This window comes from Tamandua tetradactyla, chromosome 8, assembly GCF_023851605.1.
Source record: "Tamandua tetradactyla isolate mTamTet1 chromosome 8, mTamTet1.pri, whole genome shotgun sequence".
Classification (NCBI taxonomy): Eukaryota; Metazoa; Chordata; class Mammalia; order Pilosa; family Myrmecophagidae; genus Tamandua; species Tamandua tetradactyla.
This window is the reverse complement of record NC_135334.1, coordinates 55,534,809-55,559,119: the sequence shown is the minus strand read 5'-3', so window position 1 is coordinate 55,559,119 and position 24,311 is coordinate 55,534,809. Positions and strand designations below refer to the sequence as shown.

The 24,311-nt window shown below is 34.6% G+C and overlaps 1 protein-coding gene and 1 long non-coding RNA gene across 4 annotated transcripts in view; one reads left to right on the top strand and one right to left on the bottom strand.

The window, feature by feature from the left end:
• GRM5 (glutamate metabotropic receptor 5) overlaps window positions 1-24,311 on the bottom strand; it is a 543,390-nt gene that overhangs the window by 135,806 nt on the left and 383,273 nt on the right. For all 3 annotated transcript variants that reach the window (XM_077113320.1, XM_077113321.1, XM_077113322.1), the window contains exon 3: window positions 17,979-18,214. In XM_077113320.1, the coding sequence (XP_076969435.1) occupies window positions 17,979-18,214 (236 nt within the window). The remainder of the gene's footprint in view (window positions 1-17,978; window positions 18,215-24,311) is intronic.
• The window catches only part of LOC143644390 (uncharacterized), a 205,198-nt gene that overhangs the window by 133,303 nt on the left and 47,584 nt on the right, over window positions 1-24,311 (top strand). The window lies entirely within an intron of this gene.

The window sequence follows — 24,311 nt, the reverse complement described above, 5'->3', positions numbered from 1 at the left end:
ATCTCTAGTCCAGTTACTCTTATCCAATTATTTCCTTTCCACAAACGTTTTTGGCTTTCCCGTCATGTTTTCAGATTGAGGAATGCTAAAGTGTTCTGGGCAATGGTTAAACTACAGGTGAACATTTTTAAAAAAAAATGATGGCAGAAAATAAATCCTAGTGAGACTTACTTACTCATCAAAGACAATGTTGATACCTCTAACTAGAAACTAACTTTAAGAGAAAGAAAAATGAACTTCCAGGCTTCTGTTGCCAAACTTTTTGAATGTAGAAATCGTTTTACTTTCAGACACTCTAAGAATGTTACTTGCATTTGTAGTGTATTTTGACTTAAAAAAAACATTATTCACAGTAAACTACTATGATTTCAGTAACTCAAAATTAATTTTAAATTAATTTAAATTAATTACTGAAATTTAATTTAATTACTGAATTTAGTATGTTTGTGTATTTAGCATAACAAAATTGTATATTTAGTATAACAAAAGATTTAAATTAATTAATAAAATCATTTGAAAAAGAATTAATTTTAAATTAATTTTGTGCATAAAAATAAAGTTCAGATGCACATGTATATTCCATCTACTGACAGTGGTCATGTACATATTGATTCTGGACAGGCAAGAAATTGATAGTGACCTATTCAGGACTACAGATCACAGATTAGAAACCATTTTTCTAGGACTTTAATTATTGGTACATTATTTAGGTTTACAATAAGTAAAGTCATATTTATCAAATGTCTGCTATATACAAAGCATGTTGCTAGACATTTGGGAACCAGAGATAAGTAAGACAGCTCCTCTCCTTGGGAAACAATCTAATGAGGAATGATGAACTCAAAATGTTTACGTGCCAGTGTAACCATGTGAAAAATGTCACATTTATATGTTGATGTAACAATGAAAAAAACTTCTATTGACTATAGCTGACTTAGCTCCCGTGGGGTTGACAGAGAATAATTTTCTCTGGACTAATACCTTCTGTAAGGTGAAGTAACTTTATCAATAGCTCTGGGCTCAAAAGGTGAGCACTCCATCTCCAAGGGTAGAATTTTTGAAGAAGACAAACAAACAAACAAAAATACAAATAAATAGGTAAGGTACTGTATATGCAAAATGAAAAAAACCATTTTGGTAGGTAAAGATGATGCGAAGAATGGAAGGTGGGATTACATGGAAATAAAGGGAGAGGGATTAAGAAACACTGTGACAGAAAGCTGGTAGGAGAACGGACATGTGTGGGGGGGGAATGCTGCGGAGAAATGTTAGACAGGAAGAAATTGTTTTTGGATACAGTGGCCAAATGATTTCTATTGGGGGGAGAGGTAATGTAAACTCTTACTAAAGTAAAATATTAATATAGAACATTTCAAAAATCATAACACGATATGAATTTTTCTCAAAATGAATACATCCTAGTAACCACTATTGCATCAAGAAACAACGTTTCCAGAACTGCAGCAGGGCACTCATGGATGAAGTAGTTTTCTATTGTTCTTCATTCATCTTTCATTTATCTCGTCCTCATTTCAATTATAGTTTGGGAGGCACATAGATGACTGGGTGAGTGTTAGCTCGGGAACATAAACAAATGAACAAAAAAATAACTGTATTCAACATCTGAATTGGGACATGGCAAAAAGAAGATAAAAGGTACAGGAGGTGAAATTGTGAGAGAAATAGTGTTTCAGTGAAAGTAGGAAAGTGGAGGGATTAGCAATCATGAGAATGTAAACTCATTGGAATTGACAAGTATCTTGAACTGGGCTTGTTACTGAGCAAGATTTAACATATGCAAAAACACAGGGATTTAAATTGGCATGACTTATTAAAATGGAAGGGCACAATCTGTGAAGTGGCTGGAGCATAGATTTCATGGCTTAAGGAGTAAATGAGGCTTGAAACAAGTAGATGATTAATTTGGAGCAAAGGAGTATGGACTATTTTTTTCAGATATCAGAGAACAAGGAAAGATCTTTAAGGATGAGAATAACATGATGAGATTTGTTCTTTATGTAGACAATTTGGGGACTTGTGTTCATCATAAAATGATATAAAAAAGAAGATTACATAAGGAGATTATTTTAATACTTCAGTGAAGAGGCAATGAGGAACTAAACCACAACACTGTACAAAGACTTGAATTTAGGCAGCAGTGGAAAGGTGGGACATATATGGAAGATTTCCAGCAATTAAGTAATAGTGTATGGTGAACAACAGGGTGTGAGGGTCAGAGAAGTGGAATATTTGAAGATCACTCATTCCTACATCTTAGGAGTTGGGGTGGATGGATCATCATTTAAGTAAACTGAGAATACACAAAGAAGGGTCCTAAAGTTTGGGATGATGTTGTAAAAGTTATAACGAGGTTACTTTTAGTAACATCAAATTTATGGTGCCCTCAGGGAATCTAGGTGAGAATATCTGTGTATTAATGTCATAAATGACATGCCTGGAAGCTACTGGAGGTGGTAGGGAGAAATCATACAGAGGAAATGGTAAGTGGATGTCAGGGTATGACAGAGCATCATTGTTAAGTTCTTAGACAGGTCTTTAAATTAGTTCAAAAATAGACTAGCATAAGTTATTAGGTAACAGTTTTAATTTAATTCTCTTAGCTTTTAATATAAGGTTATCTAAACTAAACATTTAGAGAAGAATTAAATTATATTCTTAAAATTTTAAATTTATTATTAAATTAATTTAATTTGTAATTTTAGTCTTCCATATTTGTGCAATTTAAATAAAACTGAAACTATATTGCTGATAATATATAAACCTGGATTCTTTAAGATAGTTAAAGCACTTAAGGGCTATAGTAATACTTTTAATTATGTTTTTATATGCTTAGAAAGTGCTCTAGTTTGCTAGTTTCTGGAATACAGTATACCAGAAATGGAATGGCTTTAAAAAGCGGGAATTTAATGAGTTGTAGGTTTACTGTTCTAAGTACATGAAAATATCCCAATTAAAGTAGGGCTATAAAAATGTCCAATCTAAGGCATCAGGGAAAGATACCTTGGTTCAAGAAGGCTGATGAAGATTATGGTTATTCTCTCAACCGCAAAGGCACATGGGGAACATGGTGACATCCTACACCATTCTCTCCAAGTCTCTTGCTTCATGAAGCTCTCCCAGGGGTATATCCTTCTTCATCTTCAAAGGTCTCTGGCAGTGTGGGCTCTCTGCTTTGTGGATCTCTCATGTCGTGGCTCGGTCATCATTCTCCCAGCTTTCTCAGAATCTCCAGCCTTTTCCAAAATACTTTCTCTTTTAAAGGACTCCAGTAAAATAATCAAGACCCACGTGGAACGGGTGGAGCCACATCTCCATGTAGGTAATCTAATCAAGTTCCCAGCATGCAGCGCTGAATAGGGTTTAAAGAAATGGTTGCTCCCACAACACTGGATTAGGATTGAGACATGGCTTTTCTAGGATACATAAATCCTTTCAAACCAGTACAGAGAGAAAAACAAGCAAAACACAAAAAATTATCACATAGACATTTTAGACATTACAAATGGCACCTTATTTATACATTGAAATTGAGATTGCAGGGATAGCCACAGTTAACAGTTAAAGATGGTCTACTTATGCTAGGAGAAGAAAGCAACTGAAAACTCCTTTACTGCATAACATTAAAACGTCAAAGAAATGTAAAGAAACAAACAGAATTTTTAAAGGCCCTGAATAGGTATGGAACCAAGGAGGACCAAATGAACTAAAACAGAGAGGAGGCCTGCAAAATAAACAAGGGTCACCAACTGTTTTATGGCCTGTTCTGACATTTGCAAGTTCTGGATTGAGAGGGAGGATCTGGCTTGGCTTGAATGAACGGACACTACTGGAATAGAAGAGAAACCAGATATTGAAATGGTCTGGTATTACAATTTATAAACTCAAGGACTCCTGAATGTATGATAGCCATCCCCACCCCTCATGGTTTATTTGCTGAATCTGGGTTTGAAGAGGAAGGATGAAAACTATCATTATTTTTAGTGTTTGGAAGAAAATCTCCACCTGAAAAACAGAGACTGCTCCAATTTCTGTCAGTTTTCTCCTCAAGCTATTTGCCAAATTTGACAATAGTATTATGCAGGATGCTGGTCAGCAGAGAATAGTAAAGTTCTGACTGAATCAGTCATCCTGGGCATGGTACCCTATCTAGGCTCTCAACTAAAAGCCATGAGAATCTCCTCTTACAGACATTTTAATCAGAAATAGATTATTCTAATTTGTGCTACACCCAGTTAATTTTTATTCCTTTGAATCTAAAAAGTGTAACATCAGCCTTTCTCGTTATTTTGTTACTCAATTTCCATCATGAAATAACACAAATTGTAGACATACCAAGAAGCAAAAGATGTGACTATTATTTATGAGAAAAATCAATCAATTAAAGCAGATTGACAGAAGTTCCAGGTGCTAGAATTAGAAAAAAAAAAGACTTTAAAATAACAGTTCTATGTTCAAGAAAATAGAGTAAAAGACTGAAAAATGGATGAGAAGATGGAGAATTTCAATAAAAACAGGCATCTATAAGAAAAATTAAATGCATATTCTGGGACTACCAAACAACATATCTGAAATTAAGACCTTATTTTGATTAGCAGCAGATGAGACACAGGAGAAGACATGATTAATGAAATCAGACACAGAACAATATAAAATAGTCAAACCAAAGCACAGAGAGAAAAATGTAGATAAAATAGTCCAAGTAATAAGTCACATGTGTGACACATCGAGTGATCTAACATAGGTATAGACTGGTACCAAAGGAGGCCAAAAGAGAAATGCGGCAGAAGAAATGCTGGAAAAATATTTATCCTAGAAAGTCTAAAAAATGATGGCATCTCTAACCATAGATTTAAGAAGTCTTGGAAATTCTAAGTGAGGATTATACAAAGAAAAAAATTATATCTAGACTCATCGTAGTCAAACAAAAAAATTAAAAATTAAAAAAGGTAACCTTAAATACCTAGAGAAAGTATTGAGGTCATCAATATTGCTATGTAGGACACCTCTGGAAAAGCCTCCAATCAGAATCAAATAATAAAAGGACAAATCCATTTTCTTGGGACTTCGGAGGATGCAGAGACTCGAGAATGGTTCCACAAATGTGGAATCAAAGAAAAAGAAAAACAGTATCCAAGATTAGGTAGATTCTCTTCCCACACCTGCCAGTCCAGGTCCTTCCCCCTCACTCGGTCTTGTGCAAATTGCAAGTCAAGCAGAGGCAGCACAGCCTGCACCCATGGTCCTTCCTACTATGGATGCAGACTATAGAGCCACTCATAGTAGTGAGATAGAATCCCATACTTATCAAGGCACAGGGACGCAAGAATGCAGAGAACCAGGGTAGAAAAAAGCAATGGAGGAGTGCTGCTTACAAAGTCCCCCCAGGGAAATAAGAGAGACTGTGGGAAAACTGTTGGCAAGTGGTGTGCACACTCAATCCAGTCTCTGTTGGCATGACCATCTAAATGCAAAATGGTCTTTTCTGGATTGGTACACCTTTCTGGGTTGACCCCATCTGGGTCCCTGGGGCAGGATACACTGAGGGTGAAGAAACAAGAGATAGAAAAGCCTCAGAAAAAAAAAAAAGTGAGGTAAGGGGAACTGAGCTGCTGTTTAGAAAGGATAGGCCCCAGAACTGAAAACTGTAAGGAAAAGGGGAGACTGAGTGAGGGAGAGAATTTAAACAAATCGTAGGAGCTGGGGGAAAAATTCTGCACAAAAACAAACAGAACAGATCAAGAATTCCAGAGAAGGAACAGAGGAAAGAAGGTTTCCTCCTGGAGGTGAAACAATTGCACAAAAAGGGCTATCTTAAAAATTGTACTGTATATCCAGGGCAAGAATCAGATGAAGGAAAACAGAAAAAATCTGAATAGTTAAAATAGGCTATTCTAAAGATCTAGTATAAGCTGCATCAAGTGTCAAAGAAGAGCCTTAACACAAAACCAATCAACAATAAAAACCCTAGACAAGAGGGAGAAACTGACTTTCAAAATTAACACATCAAGATAGTCAGATTCCAGGAATCAGCAAAAAATTATAAGACATTCTAAGAAACAAGAAGATATGGCTCAGTCAAGGGAACAAATTTAAACTTCAGAGAAGATGCAGAATTTGGATTAAGTAATCAAAGAAGTTAAAACAAATCTCCTGACTCAATTTCAAGAGAAGAAGGAAAACATGGATGTAGAACTAAATGATATAATAAGACATTGTGTGAGCATAATGAAGAATGTGAAAGTTTAAAAAGAAACAACAGAAATTATGAGATAAAAGTCACAAAAATTGAGATTAAAAATACATCAGAGGCATACAACAGCAGATTTGAGAAGGCAGAAGAAAGAATCAGTGAACTAGAAGGCAGGCCTATAGAAATCATACACACAGAACAGATGGAGAAAAGAATAGAAAAAAATTGAACAGCATCATAGGGATTTGAGTGACAGCAGCAAGAACACAAACATATGAATCATGGGTGTTCCAGAAGGAGAAAAGAAGGGAGAAAGGCTAGAAAAAATATTTAAGGAAATAATGACAGATATTTTCTTGACTAACTCTAATGAAAGACATAAATATAGATATCTAAAAAACACAACATATTCCAAACTTAATATCCTAATAGACTTACTCCAAGACACATACCAATCAGAATGTCAAATATTTAAGGAAATAATGGCAGAAAATTTCTGAACTCTAATGAATCTGGGGTAGCTATACTAATATTGGACTAAACAGACTTTAAGCCAAAAGCTGTTATGAAAGAAAAAGAACACTATATATTAGTAAGATGGGGCAATCCACCAAGAAGAAATAACAATCAAAATATTTATGCACCTAATTATGGTGTCCCCAAATACATGAGGCAAGCCCTGGAAAAACTGAAAGGAGAAATAGATACCACTATAATAATAGGTGGAGTACCACTATACCATTCTCATCAATAGATAGAACATCTAGACTAAAGAGCAATAAGGAAACACATAACTTGAATAATATAACAAATGAACTAGACCTAAAAGACATTTACAGAGCACAGCATCCATAAACAACAGGATATATGTTCTTCTCACATGCACATGATTCATTGTCCAGGATAGACCAGATGTTGCTTCTAGCAAACAAGTCTCAATAGATTTACATAGATTGAAATTATATAAATTATCTTCTCTGACCATAATGGAATGAAGCTGGAAATCAATAACAGGTGAAGAGCTGGAAAACCATAAATATATGGAGGTTAAATAACACAGTCTTAATAAGAACAGTGGACTGAAGAAGAAATTATAAAGGAAATATGTAAATATATTGATATCAATGAGCAGAAATGCCAAAGATAAAGAGGGAACCTGAAAGCAGCAAGAGTAAAGTGACATGTTGCCTGCAAGGGAACCATAATAAGACTAAACTCCCATTTCTCAACAGAAACCATGGAAGTGAGAAGGCAGTAGTATGATACATTTAAGATATTGAAAGAAAACATAATACATCAAAACTTATGGGGTGCAGCAAAGGTTGTGCCGAGAGGGAACTTTATAGCTCTATATGTTCACATTAAAAAATAAGAAAGCTCAACAATCAAAAACCTAACTGCACTTCTGGAGGAATAGAAAACAACAGCAAACTAAATCCAAAGCAAGCAAAAGAAACAACAAAGATAGAGCAGAAATAAACGAAATGGAGAATGAAAAATACATTAGAGAGCATTAACAAAACCAAAAGTTGGTTATTTGAAAAGATCAATAAAATTGAAAAACCCTTAGCTAGACCAATAAAGAAAAGAGAAGATGCAAATAAATAAAACCAGAAATAAGAGTGGAGATATTACTGCCAACCCCACAGGAATAAAAAGAATCATAAGAGGATACGATGAACAACTGTGTGCCAACATATTAGACAACCTATGTGAAATAGACCAATTCCTAGAAACACAGAAACGACCTATACTGACAAAGAAGAAATAGAAGATCTCAATAGAATAATTACAAATAAAGAGATTGAATCAATCATCAAAAACTTCCCAACAAAGAAAAGCCCAGAACCTGATGGTTTCACAGGTGAATTCTACCAAACATTCCTAGAAAAATTAATACCAACTCTGCTCAAACTCTTCCAACCTGAACAAAGGGAACAAAGCTGGAAGACTCACATTCATGACATTAAAGTTACAAAGCTGCAGCATTCAAAAAATTTTGAATGTATCAAATTTGTATTTACCGATATAAAGATAGATATACAGAACACCCAAATTGAATTAACAGTTCAGAAATAGATCTTCACATCTATGGCCAATTAATTTTTGTGTAATTTTATTGAGATGTATTTACACATCATATAATTATCCACAGTGTACAATCAGCGGTTCATAGTATCATCACATAATGCATAATGAATATGCATTCATCATCACTATCAGTTTTTGTACATTGCTATTACTCAAAAAAATTTAAAATAAGGATAAAAATAAAAATAAAAGAACACCCAAAACATCCCATGCCCTTTATTCCCCCCATTATTTATTTATCGTCCTTATTTTTTTACTCATCTGCCATATACTAGATAAAGGAGTGTCAGCCACAAGGTTTTCACAATCACATGGTCACACCATAAAAGCTATATAGTTATACAGTCATCTTCAAGAATCAAGGCTACCGGATTACAGTTCAGCAGTTTCAGGTATTTCTTTCTAGCTATTCTAATACACTAAAATCTGAAAAGGGATATCTGTATAATGCATAAGAATAACCTCCAGAGTGATCTCTCAGCTCTATTCGAAGTCTCTCAGACACTGAAACTATTTTGTTTCATTCTCTTCCCCCTTTTCCAAGAAGACTTTCTCATTCCCATTATGCTGGGTTCAAGCTCACCCCCAGGAGTCATGTCACATGTTATCATGGAGATTTGCATCCCTGGGAATCATGCCCCACATAGTGGGGAGGGCAGTGAGTTTATCTGCCAAGCTGGCTTTTAGAGAGAGGCTACATCTGAGCAACAAGAGGTTCTCTGGGGTTGACTCTTAGGCATAATTATAAGTATGGTCAATTGATTATTTTTTTATGTTTAAGTCCCACTATAATTGGTATTCTTCTACCTAGGTTTTAAACATAATTAAGAATGTACAATGAGTATCTGTTCAATTATTTTTAAATCAATTATATCTGTTTAAAATATTGTGCACTTGGAAGATAGACTTAAAATAATCTTGTAATGGCTAAACTGGACTTTGGTGACTTCTTTTCATGTATCTTTTAAAATATATTTTTATTGAAATATCTTCACAGACATATAGTCTATCCAAAGTATAAAATCAGTGGCTCACAATATGATCATATAGTTGTGTATTCATCACCATGATCATTTTGTAGAACATTTGGATGACTACAGAAAAAGAAATAAAAAGATAAAAGAAAAAATTATACATCCCATAACTCTTACCCCTCCCTCTCATTGACCATTAGTATTTACGTTTATCCATTTTTCTTACCCTTTATCTCTCCCTTCATTATTTATTTGTTTTTGTCCTTATTGTTTACTCATCTTTCCATACGGAAAAAGGGTGCATCAGCCACAAAGTTTTCACAATCACACAGTCACGCTGTAAAAGCTGTATCATTACACAATCACCTTCAAGAATCACGGTACTGAAACTCAGTTGAACAGTTTCAGGTATTTCCCTCTATACTCCAATATCACTATAAACTAAAAAGGGATATCTATATTAAATGCATAAGAATAACCTCCAGAAAAACCTCTTGACTATGTTTGAAATCTCTCAACACTGAAACTTTATTTTGTCTCATTTCTTTCTTCCGAAGCCTTTCTCAATCGCATGACTCTGTTCCAGCTCATCCCCATGAGTCATGCCCCACATTGCCAGGGAGATTTACACCCCTGGGAGTCATGTCCCAGGTAGGAGAAGGGCAGTGAATTTACCTGCCAAGTTGGTTTAGAGAAACAGGCTATATCTGAGCAGCAAAAGAGGCTCTCTGGTGGTGACATTTAGATGTAATTATAAGTAGGCTGAGCTGCTTCTTCGCAGGAATAAGTTTCACAGGGGCAAACCCCAAGGTTGAGGACTCAGTCTATTAATTGGTTGTCCCCATTGTTTGTGAGAATATCAGAAATTCAACAGATGGGGAAGTTTAATACTTCCTCCTTTCTCTCCAGCACCCCTGGGGACTTTGCAAATACTTTTTTATTCTTTGCCAAAATTACTCTGGGATGTACTGGGGCATCACACTAATTTGGACAAACCCAACCAGATCTCACTCCCTAGTCAAGATTCTATGTAATTATGTTTTTTGACTAAACTGAACTTAAAAGTTAAATTAGTTAATGCACTACCCAAAATATAGATTCGGCACCAAATAAACTGTTGGTCTCACAGAAAAGTACCCTTTACAATAGGCCCCAACTTGAAAACTTATGCTCTTGACTTCAATTCTCCAAGTTTGTGCCAATTGATTTTGACATGGGTGTCAAGTCCACTCAATTGGGAAAGAAGAGGCTCTTGAACAAATTGTGCTGGGAAAACTAGATGTCCATATGCAAAAGATTGAAGGAGAACCCTTATCTTTCATATACAAGAATGAGCTCAAAGTGGATCAAAGACTTAAGTATAAGGACTGGCATTATCAAAATCCTAGAAAGGAAACATAGTGAAACATCTTCAGGGCATTCTGTTAGGTAGTGCTTTTTAGGTTTTACACCCAAAGCACAAGCAACAAAAGAAAACATATAAATAGGACCTCATCAAAATTAAAAAAAAAAGTGCCTTAAAGGACTTTACCATGAAAGTAAAATGACAATACAATGGGAGAAAATATTTGGAAACCACATATCTGATAAGGGTTTACTGTTCAGAATATATAAAGATACTTTTCACCTTAATCACAGAAAGAGAAGCAACCCAATAAAAAATGGGCTAGGGTGGTGCGACAGTTGCTCAGTGGCAGAATTCATGCCTGCAGCATCAAAGACCTGGGGTTCATTTCCCAGTGCCTGCCCATGTAGAAAAAAAAAAAAAGGCTAAAGATTTGAATAGACACCTATCCAAAGAAGACATACACATGCTCAAAAAGCACATGCAAAGATGCCCACCATCTTTAAGCATCAGGGAAATGAAAATCAAAACTACAATGAAATACCATTCACACCTAATAGAATAGCTGCTATTAAACAAAACAGAAAATATCAGTGGTGGATAGAGAACACAGATATAGTAGCACTAATTTATTTCGGTTGGCAATGTAAATGTAAGCCTAGTATTGAAATGCTATATGAGCCAGCAATCCCACTATTAGGTATATACCCAAAATAACTGAAAGCAGAGACTTGAACAGATATTTGCACACAGTGCCCATAGCATCATTATTCACAATTGCCAAAAGATTGAAGCAACCGAAGTGTCCAACAACTGATGGATGCATGAACAAATTGCAGTATCTATGCAGTGGAATATTATTCAGCCACAAAAAGGAAAGAAGTCTTGAAACAGGCAACAGCCTGTGGATGAGTGAATGCGTGAAAAATCATATTGAGTGAAATACGCCATAAACAAAGGGATATATATATTGTATGATCTCATTTGAAATAAATAGAAAAAGCATAATTTAAAATATAGGGAACGAGGGGACAGGGTGCGGATAAGGACTGCAAAATTAAGGCTTAAAGTATATAGGGTTCCCATTTGGAAATATAGCTTTGGTAATAGATCATGTTGATGATATCACAAAATTGTGAGCACAGTTAACAGCACTTAAATATATATTTGAATGTGATTAAAAGGGGGAAATATTAGGTGGTATATGTGATAATCAAAAAATCCATGGAATTATACAATTTATCCTCAAACTATGGACTATAGTTAATAGTACAATTATAAAATTGTGATTTCATCAATTATAACATATTTCACACTGAGGTAAGTTGTTAATAATAGTGTGGTATATGGGAATACTGTACTTTATGCATGATTGATCTATTAAATCCACAACTTTTCTCATATATATATTTTTAAACCACAAAGTAATACAATCACATCCCCTCAGAATATCCAAAATAAAAAACACGATAACAAGGATATGGTGCAATTTGATGTCTTATACATTTTGGTGAAAGTATAAATTAGTTCAGCCACTTTTGAAAATTGCTTGCAGTTTCTACTAAAGGGAAATGTGAATAAGATTAGCTTAGGACTTAGCGATTCCATTACTAAGTATACATCTTAGAGAAATTAGAAAATATGTTTGCCAGGAGGAATATTTGAGACCGTTCATAGAAGCTTTGTTTATAATACTGAAAAGCTATAAATACAGCCAAATGTCCATCACTAGGGGAGCTGATAAATTTGGTATACTCAAACAAATAAATACTACACAGCAATAAAAAAAATTATACGCATTGTTACAGCAATGACTCCTACAACGTTACTTTGAGTGGAAAAAAGCTACGCACAATAGAGTAAATAATGTATGATTCTATTTATGCGAAGTCCAAGAACAGGCAAAACAATTTAAATAGAAAGAATTCATATTAATGGGTCATTTTATTCACTGAGATTGTGTAATCCTGGTAGTTACAAAGATGTATATTATATACAAAAACTCATTGAGCTCTTAAGATTTGTTTACTTTATGCACATTCCTATATGTATTTTACCCTGCAATAAAATACCAAAATATGCTACACATACACAAGCACACAGACAACGCACATGCACATGAAAATGCCTTCCTTAAAAAAAGAAGAGGGAGTCCTAAAAAGGGAATTTAAAATACTGTTATTGGTTTTCTTTTCTGTTTAAGAAGTAATATATCCTCAATTTAGGGAGTTTGAAAAATATATACATATAGAAAGAACATTTGTATGCTTATAATTAACAATGAGAGTGAATGATTTTCTTAAGTTTATTAGTCATTAGTTAGTTATTCTATGAATGATCAGGCAATGTATCTTTTGTATATTTAACATTGCTTTTCTTTTCTTTTTTTTTTTGCATGGGCAGGCACCAGGAATCAAACCCAGGTCTCTGGCATGGCAGATGAGAACTCTGCCACTGAGCCACCGTGGTCTGCCCTAACATTGCTTTTTAATATTTATTTTCTAAAATTGTAGAAGTTTTTCTGGTGGTAAGAAAAATGGTATTTAGACTATATTTGCCATCTTACTGTACGTTTAACTCTATTTACCCTATTTCTTAACAAAAGAACTTAAAAATTCTATTTAATAAAAGCTACAAAATATTACACTTGTCATACATCCAATCATTTTTCTGAGTAAAACCATCCTCACTCCTTTATATTAGTTTCTCTTGCCTCTGTAGTTTCTTTTTCATGTTTAACTCTTTTACTCATCTGTGCTTATGTGTGTACACACGTGTGTGTGTGTATTCATGAGCACTCATGCTGTGAAATTAGCTCCTTCAATTTTAATCATTTTTTTCAAAATAGTTAATCAATTGCCCAAACTTCTAATTTCTAAATATGATGGCTATTTAGTGGAAGTCACCCAAGCGCAGGCATTCTGCTGACTTTCATTCTTACTTAATATTATTGTTGTAAGATTTTATTTTTGGTTTTCTTTTGTTATTGTTATAGTCATGAAGGCTTTAGTGGGAAATTGGAAGAGGCTAGCTGAAAGACTGACATCCAAATATTATGATGAATCATTAGTCTAAAGAGAAACAAATTGTACTTGGCTAACATTGTATTAAGGTAGCATTATCAGCTTTGTCATTAACCCTGTGCCGTTATTAGTCACTTTGGTTTTCCACCCAGATTTTTAAATATCACTTATTTGTAGTCTATCCAGAATTAATTTCTAGCAGTTGGTCTTTTTCCAGGATGGCTTTGTCACTTTTTCAAGGTCAGGAATTTTCCTTAAACTTTCTGGTTACCCAGAGCTTTTCTCTATTTTCCATAAGGCTATGGTATATTCTAGACTACTAGATTTAGGTATCTCTCACTCTGATACTTTTACTTTTTGCCTTTTAAGAAGCTCTTAAGAAAATAAGCTAGTCTTTATAGCAAGCCATTTTGCCACTTCAGTTTCACACAGATTTATTGAATTATCTATTGGGAGGTTCAAGGAATCAAGATGAAACCTTCTTGATCAACGTAGATTATAAATTCCTTATATTTCTTACCACTACAATTCAAAAAAGTAATTCATATAAAAATTACTGTGTCATGCATACTTCCTGATGAAAGAGCTTAAGTACATTATATTTAAGAAAGAGCTAGCCACTCAATAGCTTTGTGTGAATTACCTGCAACCTTCTGAGAAATGGAAATTGAAATGCTAAAAATACATCTGAGTAGATAAAGGAAATGGGGTTACAAGTAGAGGGCCGTGAATTTTGGGGTATATAAGATTGTTTTCAATAACCATATATAAATTATGTTAAGAATTTTTCTTTGTACCATTGACTGTTATGTAAACAATAATGTAAATGTGATGGGTGAAGTATTTTTGCCCTATAGTATTTTGGTTCTTTTATTAGCATATTGGTTAAATTATAGACAAATATTAGTTCATTTTTAAGTCCTAGCACATAATATTTATGTGGTCTTGAGCATGTTACATCATCCTAAATCTTGGTTTTGTTATCTCTGAAATGAGGATAAAGAATAACAAAGTTATTACATATGAAGTATTCATGTTTATGTACAAAATAATATTTATTGTCAGATAAGGTTTCAAGGAAGGACTCAAGAATGCTTTTTGTTACTAGAGTAAGGAACAAATTCTGAGCAGAGGAGTGTGAGGGGCTCTGGTGAGAGACAGAGAGCTGCAGCAGCAGGACCAAAGGATGGTTTTTACAGAGTAGTTTCCATAGAAATACTGTTTCCATGGACAAACCTATATCTAAGCAAAACTTCCAGCAAAGAGGGAGTCATAGAAACAAAGAACTTGATTCAAGAGGACACATTTCAGCCCAAAAGAAGCAGGAAAAGAGCAACATTAATTCCAGAAGAGAGTGCAGACTGGCTGAAAAACTTCGCTTAACTTCGCTGGTTAGGTACTGTTGCCAACTCCTTAGTAAAGATGAACTGACTGCAATCAGATCTACTGCATACCCTTTATAACTTCTCCACTGTAGCTAAATATAGAAATCTGCACAAAAACATAGAATCAAAACAGAGAGAGGCATATGCTCCCCAGGACAGGAAAGAAGTCTGTCTCTCAGAAACCCCGAACTGTGACAGATATGAAATTAGCTACAAAAATCAAAAGTGTGAAACATAAGTCACAATGCAATTTAGTCTCACACAATTTCTCTTGTAAATTAAAAAAAAAAAGACAAAGGAAATAAGTATTAGAAGATGTTGGCCAAGAATGGCCAGGATCTGAAGTAGGAGAGAAGCAAACATATTTCTACATGATGCTTCTCCAATATCTGGATTTCATTTACTGGTACAATACCCCACTCTCCAGCATCCCTACCCTGTCCCACTTTCCAAACATCGATCAACAAAACGGCCAGTTTCTTATTTTACCAAATAATAGCATTTTTAAAAACAATCACAAAACACCATTTACATTCCTTATTACTTCATGAACAAATGATACCAAAAACATGAGGTGGACATGTTCTCAGGGGAAAATGTTTCCTGAAAAAGTTATTACATTGTTTCTATCTCTCTCCTTTTGCTGCTGATATATGATGGCCTTTCCATGGACTGGAATTGTTTCATGGGCCAGATTTTAGATGCACTGCCCCAATGCACGGTAGAGGGATCATAGATGAGCATCTATAACTAAAATATTTTAGCTATATTATGCCTATGAAAATTTGTGTATGTGTGTTTGGATGAGTGTGTATTGACCCTATTTGACAATGAGTCAAGATTCTTTTCAGATGTGGTTCAAATGATACTAATAAACGTATTGAACTTACAACATTGAACTGCAATTGCTGTTGGAATAATGATTTTTCTTAGTAGACACTAAACCTTTTGTGGTAGTTTTCCTCACTTTTGTACCCTTTGACTAAAGTAATATTTGGCACATTGTAAGTCTTTATAAGTATTTATTGAATGATCAAATGAAATGGCACTAATCAGGTTATGTCTCCTGAAACAGTCTAAATTCCTATTACTATTTTATGCTTTGTTGATGGAACTGTTAATTCCATTTATTCTTCAACATTCATTTATCTATTCCTCAGTCATATATGAAAACCTCACTATGCACCTAGCAATGTGATAACTGCTAAACACAATAGCAGTGAATAGAATATAGTCTTTTGCTCTTAAGGATATTAAAAATATTTCCTCTCTGGACCTCATCAAAATTAAAAACTTTTGTACATCAAAGACTTTATCATGAAAGTGAGAAGACAACCTACTCAATGGGAGAAAATATTTGGAAACCAAATATCTGAGAAGGGTTTAATATCCATAATATATAAAGAAATCCTACACCTCAACAACAAAAAGACAAAAATCCAATTTAAAAATGGGCTAAAGATATAAAGAGGTATTTCTCCAAAGAAAATATGCAAATGACTAAAAATCAAATGAAAAGTTGCTCAACAGCACTAGCTATTAGAGAATGCACATCAGAACTGCGATAAAATACCATTTCACACCTATTAGAATGGCTACTATTAAAAAAGCAGAAAATAACAAGTGTTGGAGAGGATGCTGAGAAATAGGAACATTCATTCATTGCTAGTGGGGATGTAAAATGGTGCATTTGCTGTAGAAGACAAGTTTGAAGTTCCTCAGAATGCTAATTATAGAATTACCAAATGACCTGGCAATCCCTCTGCCAGGTTCATATCCAAATGCATTGAAAGCAGGGACTTAAAGAGATATTTGCCACTGATGTTCACAGTGGCAATTTTCACAATTGCAAAAAGATGGAAGCAACCCAAGTGTCCATTAACAGATTAATGCATCAGCAAAATGTGGTATAGACGTATAATAGAATATTATCCAGTATTAAAAAGGAATGGATTTTTGGTAATTGTAACAATACGAATGAACCTTGAAGACGTTATGTTGAGGGAAATCAGCCAGAAGCAAAAGAACAAATCTGTATGATCTCACCCATATGAAATAATTAAAATAATTAACACATGGGGTCAGAATCTAGACTATAAGTTACCAGGGGCTGGGTTGGTGGTAGGCAATAGGGAGTCAGTTCTTAATTTGTACAGAATTTCTACTTAGGTTGATTGTAAAGTTAGGTTGATTGAAAGGTTGAGATGGTAGAATAGCATTGTGAGGGTAATTAACAGCACTGACTATACGCAAATGTAGTTAAAAAGGGAAATTTTATGTCATAGATAAGTTACCAGAATAGAAATTAAAAGATAAAACATAGGACTATACAACATAGCAACTTTGTTGTAAAGGTGGACTATAGTTAATAACACAACTATAAAAACATTCCTTCATAAATTGTAACAAATGTGCCTCACTAATGTCAGGTGTGGCTATTGAGTGGTATAATTGGGGAAAAAATAGACCTTAATGTAAACTATGGGCTAAAGTTAATACTACAATTACAATAGTCTTTCATCAATTGTAACAAAGTTACCTCACTAATGCACATTAGTATTTGGGGCATGTGGGAATGCTGTATGTTTTAGATGATTTTTCTGAAAAACCTACATTTTCTCTAATAAAAAAATAAAAAAAATATATAGTTCCTTTCTGGAGCTCACATGATCTTTTTAGCATTATACCTTGCAGAGTATATTCAATTTCTTGGATGATAAAAATATAAAACAATTTAATCATTTAAACTCTCAACAGACACAACACTTGTTCTGATATGTTTCCTTAGTGACCATAAAACCTGTTTATCACCATAAGTAGCACTGTTCACTCTATTTATGTAACAGTCCTCCTTTTAACAGATTAGACTCACTAAATGCATGACACAATTCACTTAAATTGGGCCCTTCGCCTTATCCACTTCAAATGAGAAACGATAAATTTGCTTACTATTGCAAGTCTTGTTGTATTTGCTGTTCTCTTGTGCAAACCCTTCCAGCCGACATTGAAAACGATGCTGCCAAAATTCTTGAAACCAAGGGTTTCGGAGGTTTGTTTCTGGCCTGAGCTTCAAATAATAATCATCAAACCACTTGACATCAGGAGATTGGAGCTTGATTGTGATTCCACCAACAGCTTCTCGCTGATATCCATCTGTCACATCATACCTGTCAGCCCAGCCATCACTGTGGGGAAACAAAAAGCCCTCAGCTTAGAACAGTTATCCTCTAAGCAAATGCATCCATTTGCTTCCCTTTTGAAAAGATTAGTCCCTAAAGCACGACTTCAGGCTACACTATGGTTCTGTGTTTCACCCAGATGATTATCGAGAAAACAGCTTATTAGAATAAAAAGTGCACAAACACAAACATGGAAACTTAGGGTCTAAAAGTGCTAGAAGACACCACCCACATATACCTTGAACTGCAGAGAATAATCTAGTGCTTTTGACAGAATTTCACTGGTTGCAAAATACAATATTGGCATGGAAGCTGCTTACTATTCCCATTCATCCTAGAACTAAAAACATATAAAAAATATAAGTTAAACTTATATTCACTACTTTTTCCTTAGTTTATTTAATCATTATAATGATCATAAAATAAGAAAGAAAAATGTTTCTAAAACATGCCTAACATTCACTTAACCATCTTATGACATGATATTCACTTTTATTTATATTTTACAAGTATATTACAGAGGAGTTAAAAAAAAGTTTCTGATAATGGTCATTCTATTAAAAGTTGATTCTTTAAATCCTTTTTGTAGTCCATAGTCCATATTCTCTTTTCTCTCCTATGGTTCTTCTCTAATAATTAAAATATACAGTATGAAATCATGCTTTACATTAGAGTGACTGAGGAACTTCATAACAATTGGCCATTGAGGATTGGGACAGGAATCATGCTCCTTCACAATACTGCAGTTTTATGCACCAAGCACCCAAAGTAATTTAGGAATTTTAAAATTAAATTGTTAGAAATCAGGGGTGCATGGGTGGTTCAGTGGTAGAATGCTCACCTTCCATGCAGGAGGCCTGGGTTCGATTCCCAGACCATGAAATCCACCCATCAAAAAAAAAAAAGAAATCCAAAGTTTATATTATAGAAGTAAGAGAGTATAGCAGAATAAAGAAAAGTATTTTAAACTTATTCTGAAAGATGCATTAGACACTACACTGGAAATGAAAGACATGAGAAGATGATTATTTCCAATTTGGGCACACTCTGGAATATCCAGGAAAAAGGTGACTCTGATTTGTCCTATCCTTTCTTCCACTGAAATATACAGTGTGTGCTGGCATATTTGCTGGAAATATACTAAATATACATTTTTTTTCACTTGAAGAAGTGCAGATATTCTCCAAGGAAAGATGAAGAGAAGCAACTACAAAGTAAGAACAAATAGGAGTGTTTGTTGAGTGTAAGTTGAAGCAACCAGTAGGAGTGAGGAAGTGCGAGCGAAAGGGGGAGGGCAGGGATTAATATTATCATTGTTTACTTCATTAATATTCAGATATTTCTTTCTATCTTTCTTCAAATATGTTTTGTCCTTAAAGATATATATATATATATATATATATAATATATATTTACAGCCAGACAGTGTGTTACAATATTTTACAGGTAAAACCATTTCTGGGCAAAGCATTATGTAAGTATTCAATCAAAATAACAGAAAAAGCATGTACTTTTTTTTCAATATACTCTGCTATATCAACTCTGATTTAAAAATTAATAATGGGGAATTGCTCCAAAGGTCACATATTACTCACTAAGATACCAAAGGGGCTTCAAATGACTTGAGTTATTTCCTAAGGCATCAGTGGGTGGAAGAAGATGCAAAAAATAAACAAACAAAATGAGCCCTTTTTTCCTCTAAGTTCTTGACAAGAAGACATTTCATTAAAATGTATCATTGGAGAAAATTCAAAAAATTTTGTGGCAGATCAAGAAAAACAAAAGTTAATGCAATATGTTTTGTCCCAGTGTTGAATTTGGTCATTTCACACATTATCTTCCTTCAAGTTTCTAATTTTCAGCTGCAGAAGATTTTATTTAAAGCTGACAAGTTAAAATGAAATGATCTTGTTTGCCTCATTTTTTTCCCTGTTTTGTCGGGTTTATTATATCACTGATATGAGAATGTGGTCTCCCTGGCATTCATAGAGATGCATGGGTGTGTTGCAAATGGGAGAGGAAGCTCAGTTTGTCAAGCAGAGCCCCGTTCTCTAAGTGGGAATTTAAATAGTTCCTTTTGTTCATGCTAGCTCTTTCTTATGTAACACTATGATTATGAATATTATATAAGAAATGTAAGATTATAATAGGTCCAATTTACCCTTCGCAATTCATTCATTGAATTCAATGGGAATTGTGAAAAGCTCGTCTTGAGAAACTTTTTACAGGTAATGGTTCCATGAAAGAAGAGTGTCAGGCCCAGAGAACGTTCATTTACTCATCTCTCATTATGCTCTCTCTCTTTTTCATTTATAAATCTCCAAGTTTAAGAAGTTAGTAAACTGTGATGTTTTATTAATAGCATTATAGTTTAGGGTGATGACTTTAAATTTGTTTTGCTCCAAATGCTTTCATTCAACTGAAAATTAAAATCATAAAGGAGTTTGCATGGGAACAGGTAATCTCAAAACCTCATGTAACAGAACAGCATCATCCTATTTAAAGTTATTGGAGAATATCTGCTATGTGAGTACCCAGTAAGGTCACTAACTGCTGGCTAAGTTAGATGGTTCTGTGTTGGCTTAAGTTATTATATATTAGCATTTTTATGAAAATGTGCTTTTAAGATTTGTGTTTAAATAATTGGGCATCTCTAAGTAAGTAGTGATAAATAAAAAGAAAAAGAAATGTCAAGAAAATCTTGAACTTATCTTCTATCATCTAATGCCTTCCATTACATTTATATAACACCATATCCTTCAAGATTCTGGCTCTACCTTAATGCCTTTAGGTGACACATATTTTATGGAATTAGGGAAAGAAAGGGAAAAAAGAAACTAATGTTTACTCAACACTTACCACATTTAAACTTCTCTCCTAAATCAATACCCCACCCTATCCCCCCATCTCTCTCTCTCTTATATGTATCTCTATCAAGCTATTTAACTTCTCTCTCTTTTCTGTAATGGGCACTTTGTTCATCTGTTCATAATCCACTTCATTCTTTTCCTTCTACGTCTTTGTATACCTACATATTATTAATTTAAATATTGCTTAGCCAGGTTTACAGTATTTCTTTAACCATGGAAACAGACTAACTTGAACATTTGGAACAGTAAAATCATTTTGAACTTAACTTCAGCTTGGCTTAACTAGAGGAGGATTCTTTTTCCCCTTAAGCTTTGTAAAAATATATATTTTTTTTATTGAGAAATCTTCACACACATACAGTCCAACCATATTCTACAATAACTGGCTCACAATATCATCACATAGTTGTGTATTCATCACCATGATCATTTTCAGAACATTTGCATCACTCCAGAAAAAGAAATAAAAGGAAAAAAGAAAGAACTCATATACCCCATACCCCTTAACCCTCCCTCTTATTGACGACCAGTATTTCAATCTACCCAATTCTTTACCCTTTATCTCCCCTATTATTTATTTATTTATTTATTTACTGATCTGTTCATACCCTGGATAAAGGGAGCATCAGACCGAGGTTTTCACAATCACATTCACACACTGTACAAGCCATATAGTTTTTCAGTCGTCTTCAAATACCAAGGCTACTGGAACACAGTTCAACAATTTCAGGTACTTGCCACTCCAATACACTATAAAGTAAAAAGGGATATCTATATAATGCATAAGAATAACTTCCAGGATAACCTCTCGACTCTGTTTGAAATCTCTCAGCCACTGAAATTTTATTTTGTCTCATTTTTCTCTTCCCTCTCCCTTAAACGTTCAATTTTGAAATAATTTCAAACTTGTAGGAGAGTTCCAAAAATAATACAAAACCCATATACAGAACTCCAACTTTACATACCCTCTCCACCAGATACCCAGATCCACCCAGGTAAACATTTTCAACATTTGCTGCATTATTCCCTCTCTCTCTCACTCTCTCTTTCAAACATTTAACAGTAAGATGTATATATCATGCTCTTTGAACACGTAATCGTTCCATGAACATTTCCTAACAAGGATAGTGACTTATGTAACAACCTTAAGTAAAGTTACAAAGTTCAAGAAATTTAACATTGACATAAAGTTTATAGCCCATATTCCAATTTTTTCATATATCCCCATAATGTCCTCTGAGCCTTTTATCCTCCATAATTATATCCCATTCTAAAATACCTCCTCAGTAGGTACCTTTACTTTCATTTTCTTCCTAAGACTGCATTACCAAAACATCTCCTGCTCTACAATCTACTCTTGCCCTTTTCTATTTTCACCTCCTAATTCCATTATTTCTAATAATTAGCCACTCTTCAAAGTTTTAATTCTTCTCTCTTTTCAAAAGAAGCCTCTAGTTTAAAATAAAATCAGCCCTGGACTCTCCAGTTAAATTCATCTTTTTCTCTGTAACTTTCTTTCTTTCCTTCAACAACATTTAATAAATACCCTTCTATCTTAAACTAAATTATGTTGTGGCAATAAATAGTCCCAATATCTGTGTCTTAATATCACAGTTTCTTTCTCACTTATTATGTTCGCTGTAGACCATCTTTGACTCAGCTCCATGTCATATTCATTGTGAGACCCAGTCTGAAAAAGCAGCCTCCTTTTGGGGCATTGCACGTCTTATAGGAAAGGAAAGGACAGATAGCATAGAATAATAAAGATTCTGTTCGGTGGTGGCACATGTCACTTCTGTTTACATCTCACTGACCCAACAAGTCTTGTGGCCAAACCTGACTTGAATGGGGCAGGGGTGGATGATTTTTTCACAGGGTGCAACAACGAATATCTTGAAGAAAGATGCAATCTACCCATTTACTGTGTTGTCATGGTACTAAAGCTGAGATAAACATATGTTACATATGCCACAGACACCACATTACCAGAGCTCACAGTCTAGTGGAGGAATGAGAAGGGAAGAAAGAATCATGGATAAACGATCACATACAAATGAATTTTGTGTTATTAGTCTGAACCAAATGCTATGGAAGAGCAGATCAAAACATGACTGATTAAATCTCCGTAGGAGAGAAAGCTTGGATTAAATCTTAAAAAGTAAACAATGGGGCGGGGTGGTGTAATGGTGGCTCAGTGGCAGGATTCTCGCCTGTCATGCCGGAGACCTGGGTTCATTTCCTGGAGCCTGCCCATGCCAAAAAAAATTAAAAATTAAAAAAATTTAAAAAAAGGAAATAATGAGGGAGAAAATAGTATTTTGAAATATGATGCCCCAGGTAAAGATGAGACTTTTGTGACCCAGGGAATAGTGAATATTAAGTATTGCAACTATCTAGTGGTTGCAGGATAATGAAGCTAAGCTGAGGGAGGATGATTGTGAACAGTCTTTTGTGCCATAACAAAGGTTTTGGACATGATCACATGAGCAAAGGGGAGTGTATGGTGGCTTTATGATGAGAAATGATATGATGAGATAAGGATAAATGGACGAACTGTGATAGCAAGGTGGGTGACAGATTAGAGTCGTTAGAGACTGGTGTTCAAGAATCTAGTTAGAAAATGTTGGATTGGTCGAGGAAACTGATGGATGATTGATTTAAAGCAGTAGCAGTGGGGATGCATAAGAAGCGTATTTCAAACTCATTCTATAGTAGAAAGAACCTTTAGGATTAGATATGTGGAGAATAAGGTTAAAGGACTGTTTTAGTCAGGGTTCTCTAGAGAAACAGAATCAACAGGATAAATCTATAAGTATAAGATTTATAAAGGTGTCTCACACAACCGTAGGAATGAAAGAGTCCAAAATCCTCAGGGTTGGCTGTGAAATTGGTAACTCCAATGAAGGGTCTGGATGAACTTCACAGGAGAGGCTTGCTGACTGAAGAAGCAGTGAAAAATTCTCTCTTCTTCCTTAAAAGCCTCCAACTGATTGGAGTATATCATTGTGGGAAACACGCCTTAGTTGATCGTAGATGTAAACAGCCACAGATACAGTCAACTGACTGATGATCTAATACACCAGCCTTTCAGTCTATCAACCAGTCACAAAATATCCTTGCAGCAATGGCCAAGTCAGTGCTTGCCTGACCAGACAACTGAGCATAACCATTTGGCCAAGTTGACACCAGAATCTAACCATCATAAGGACCATTCTGATGTTTTAATCAGAGAA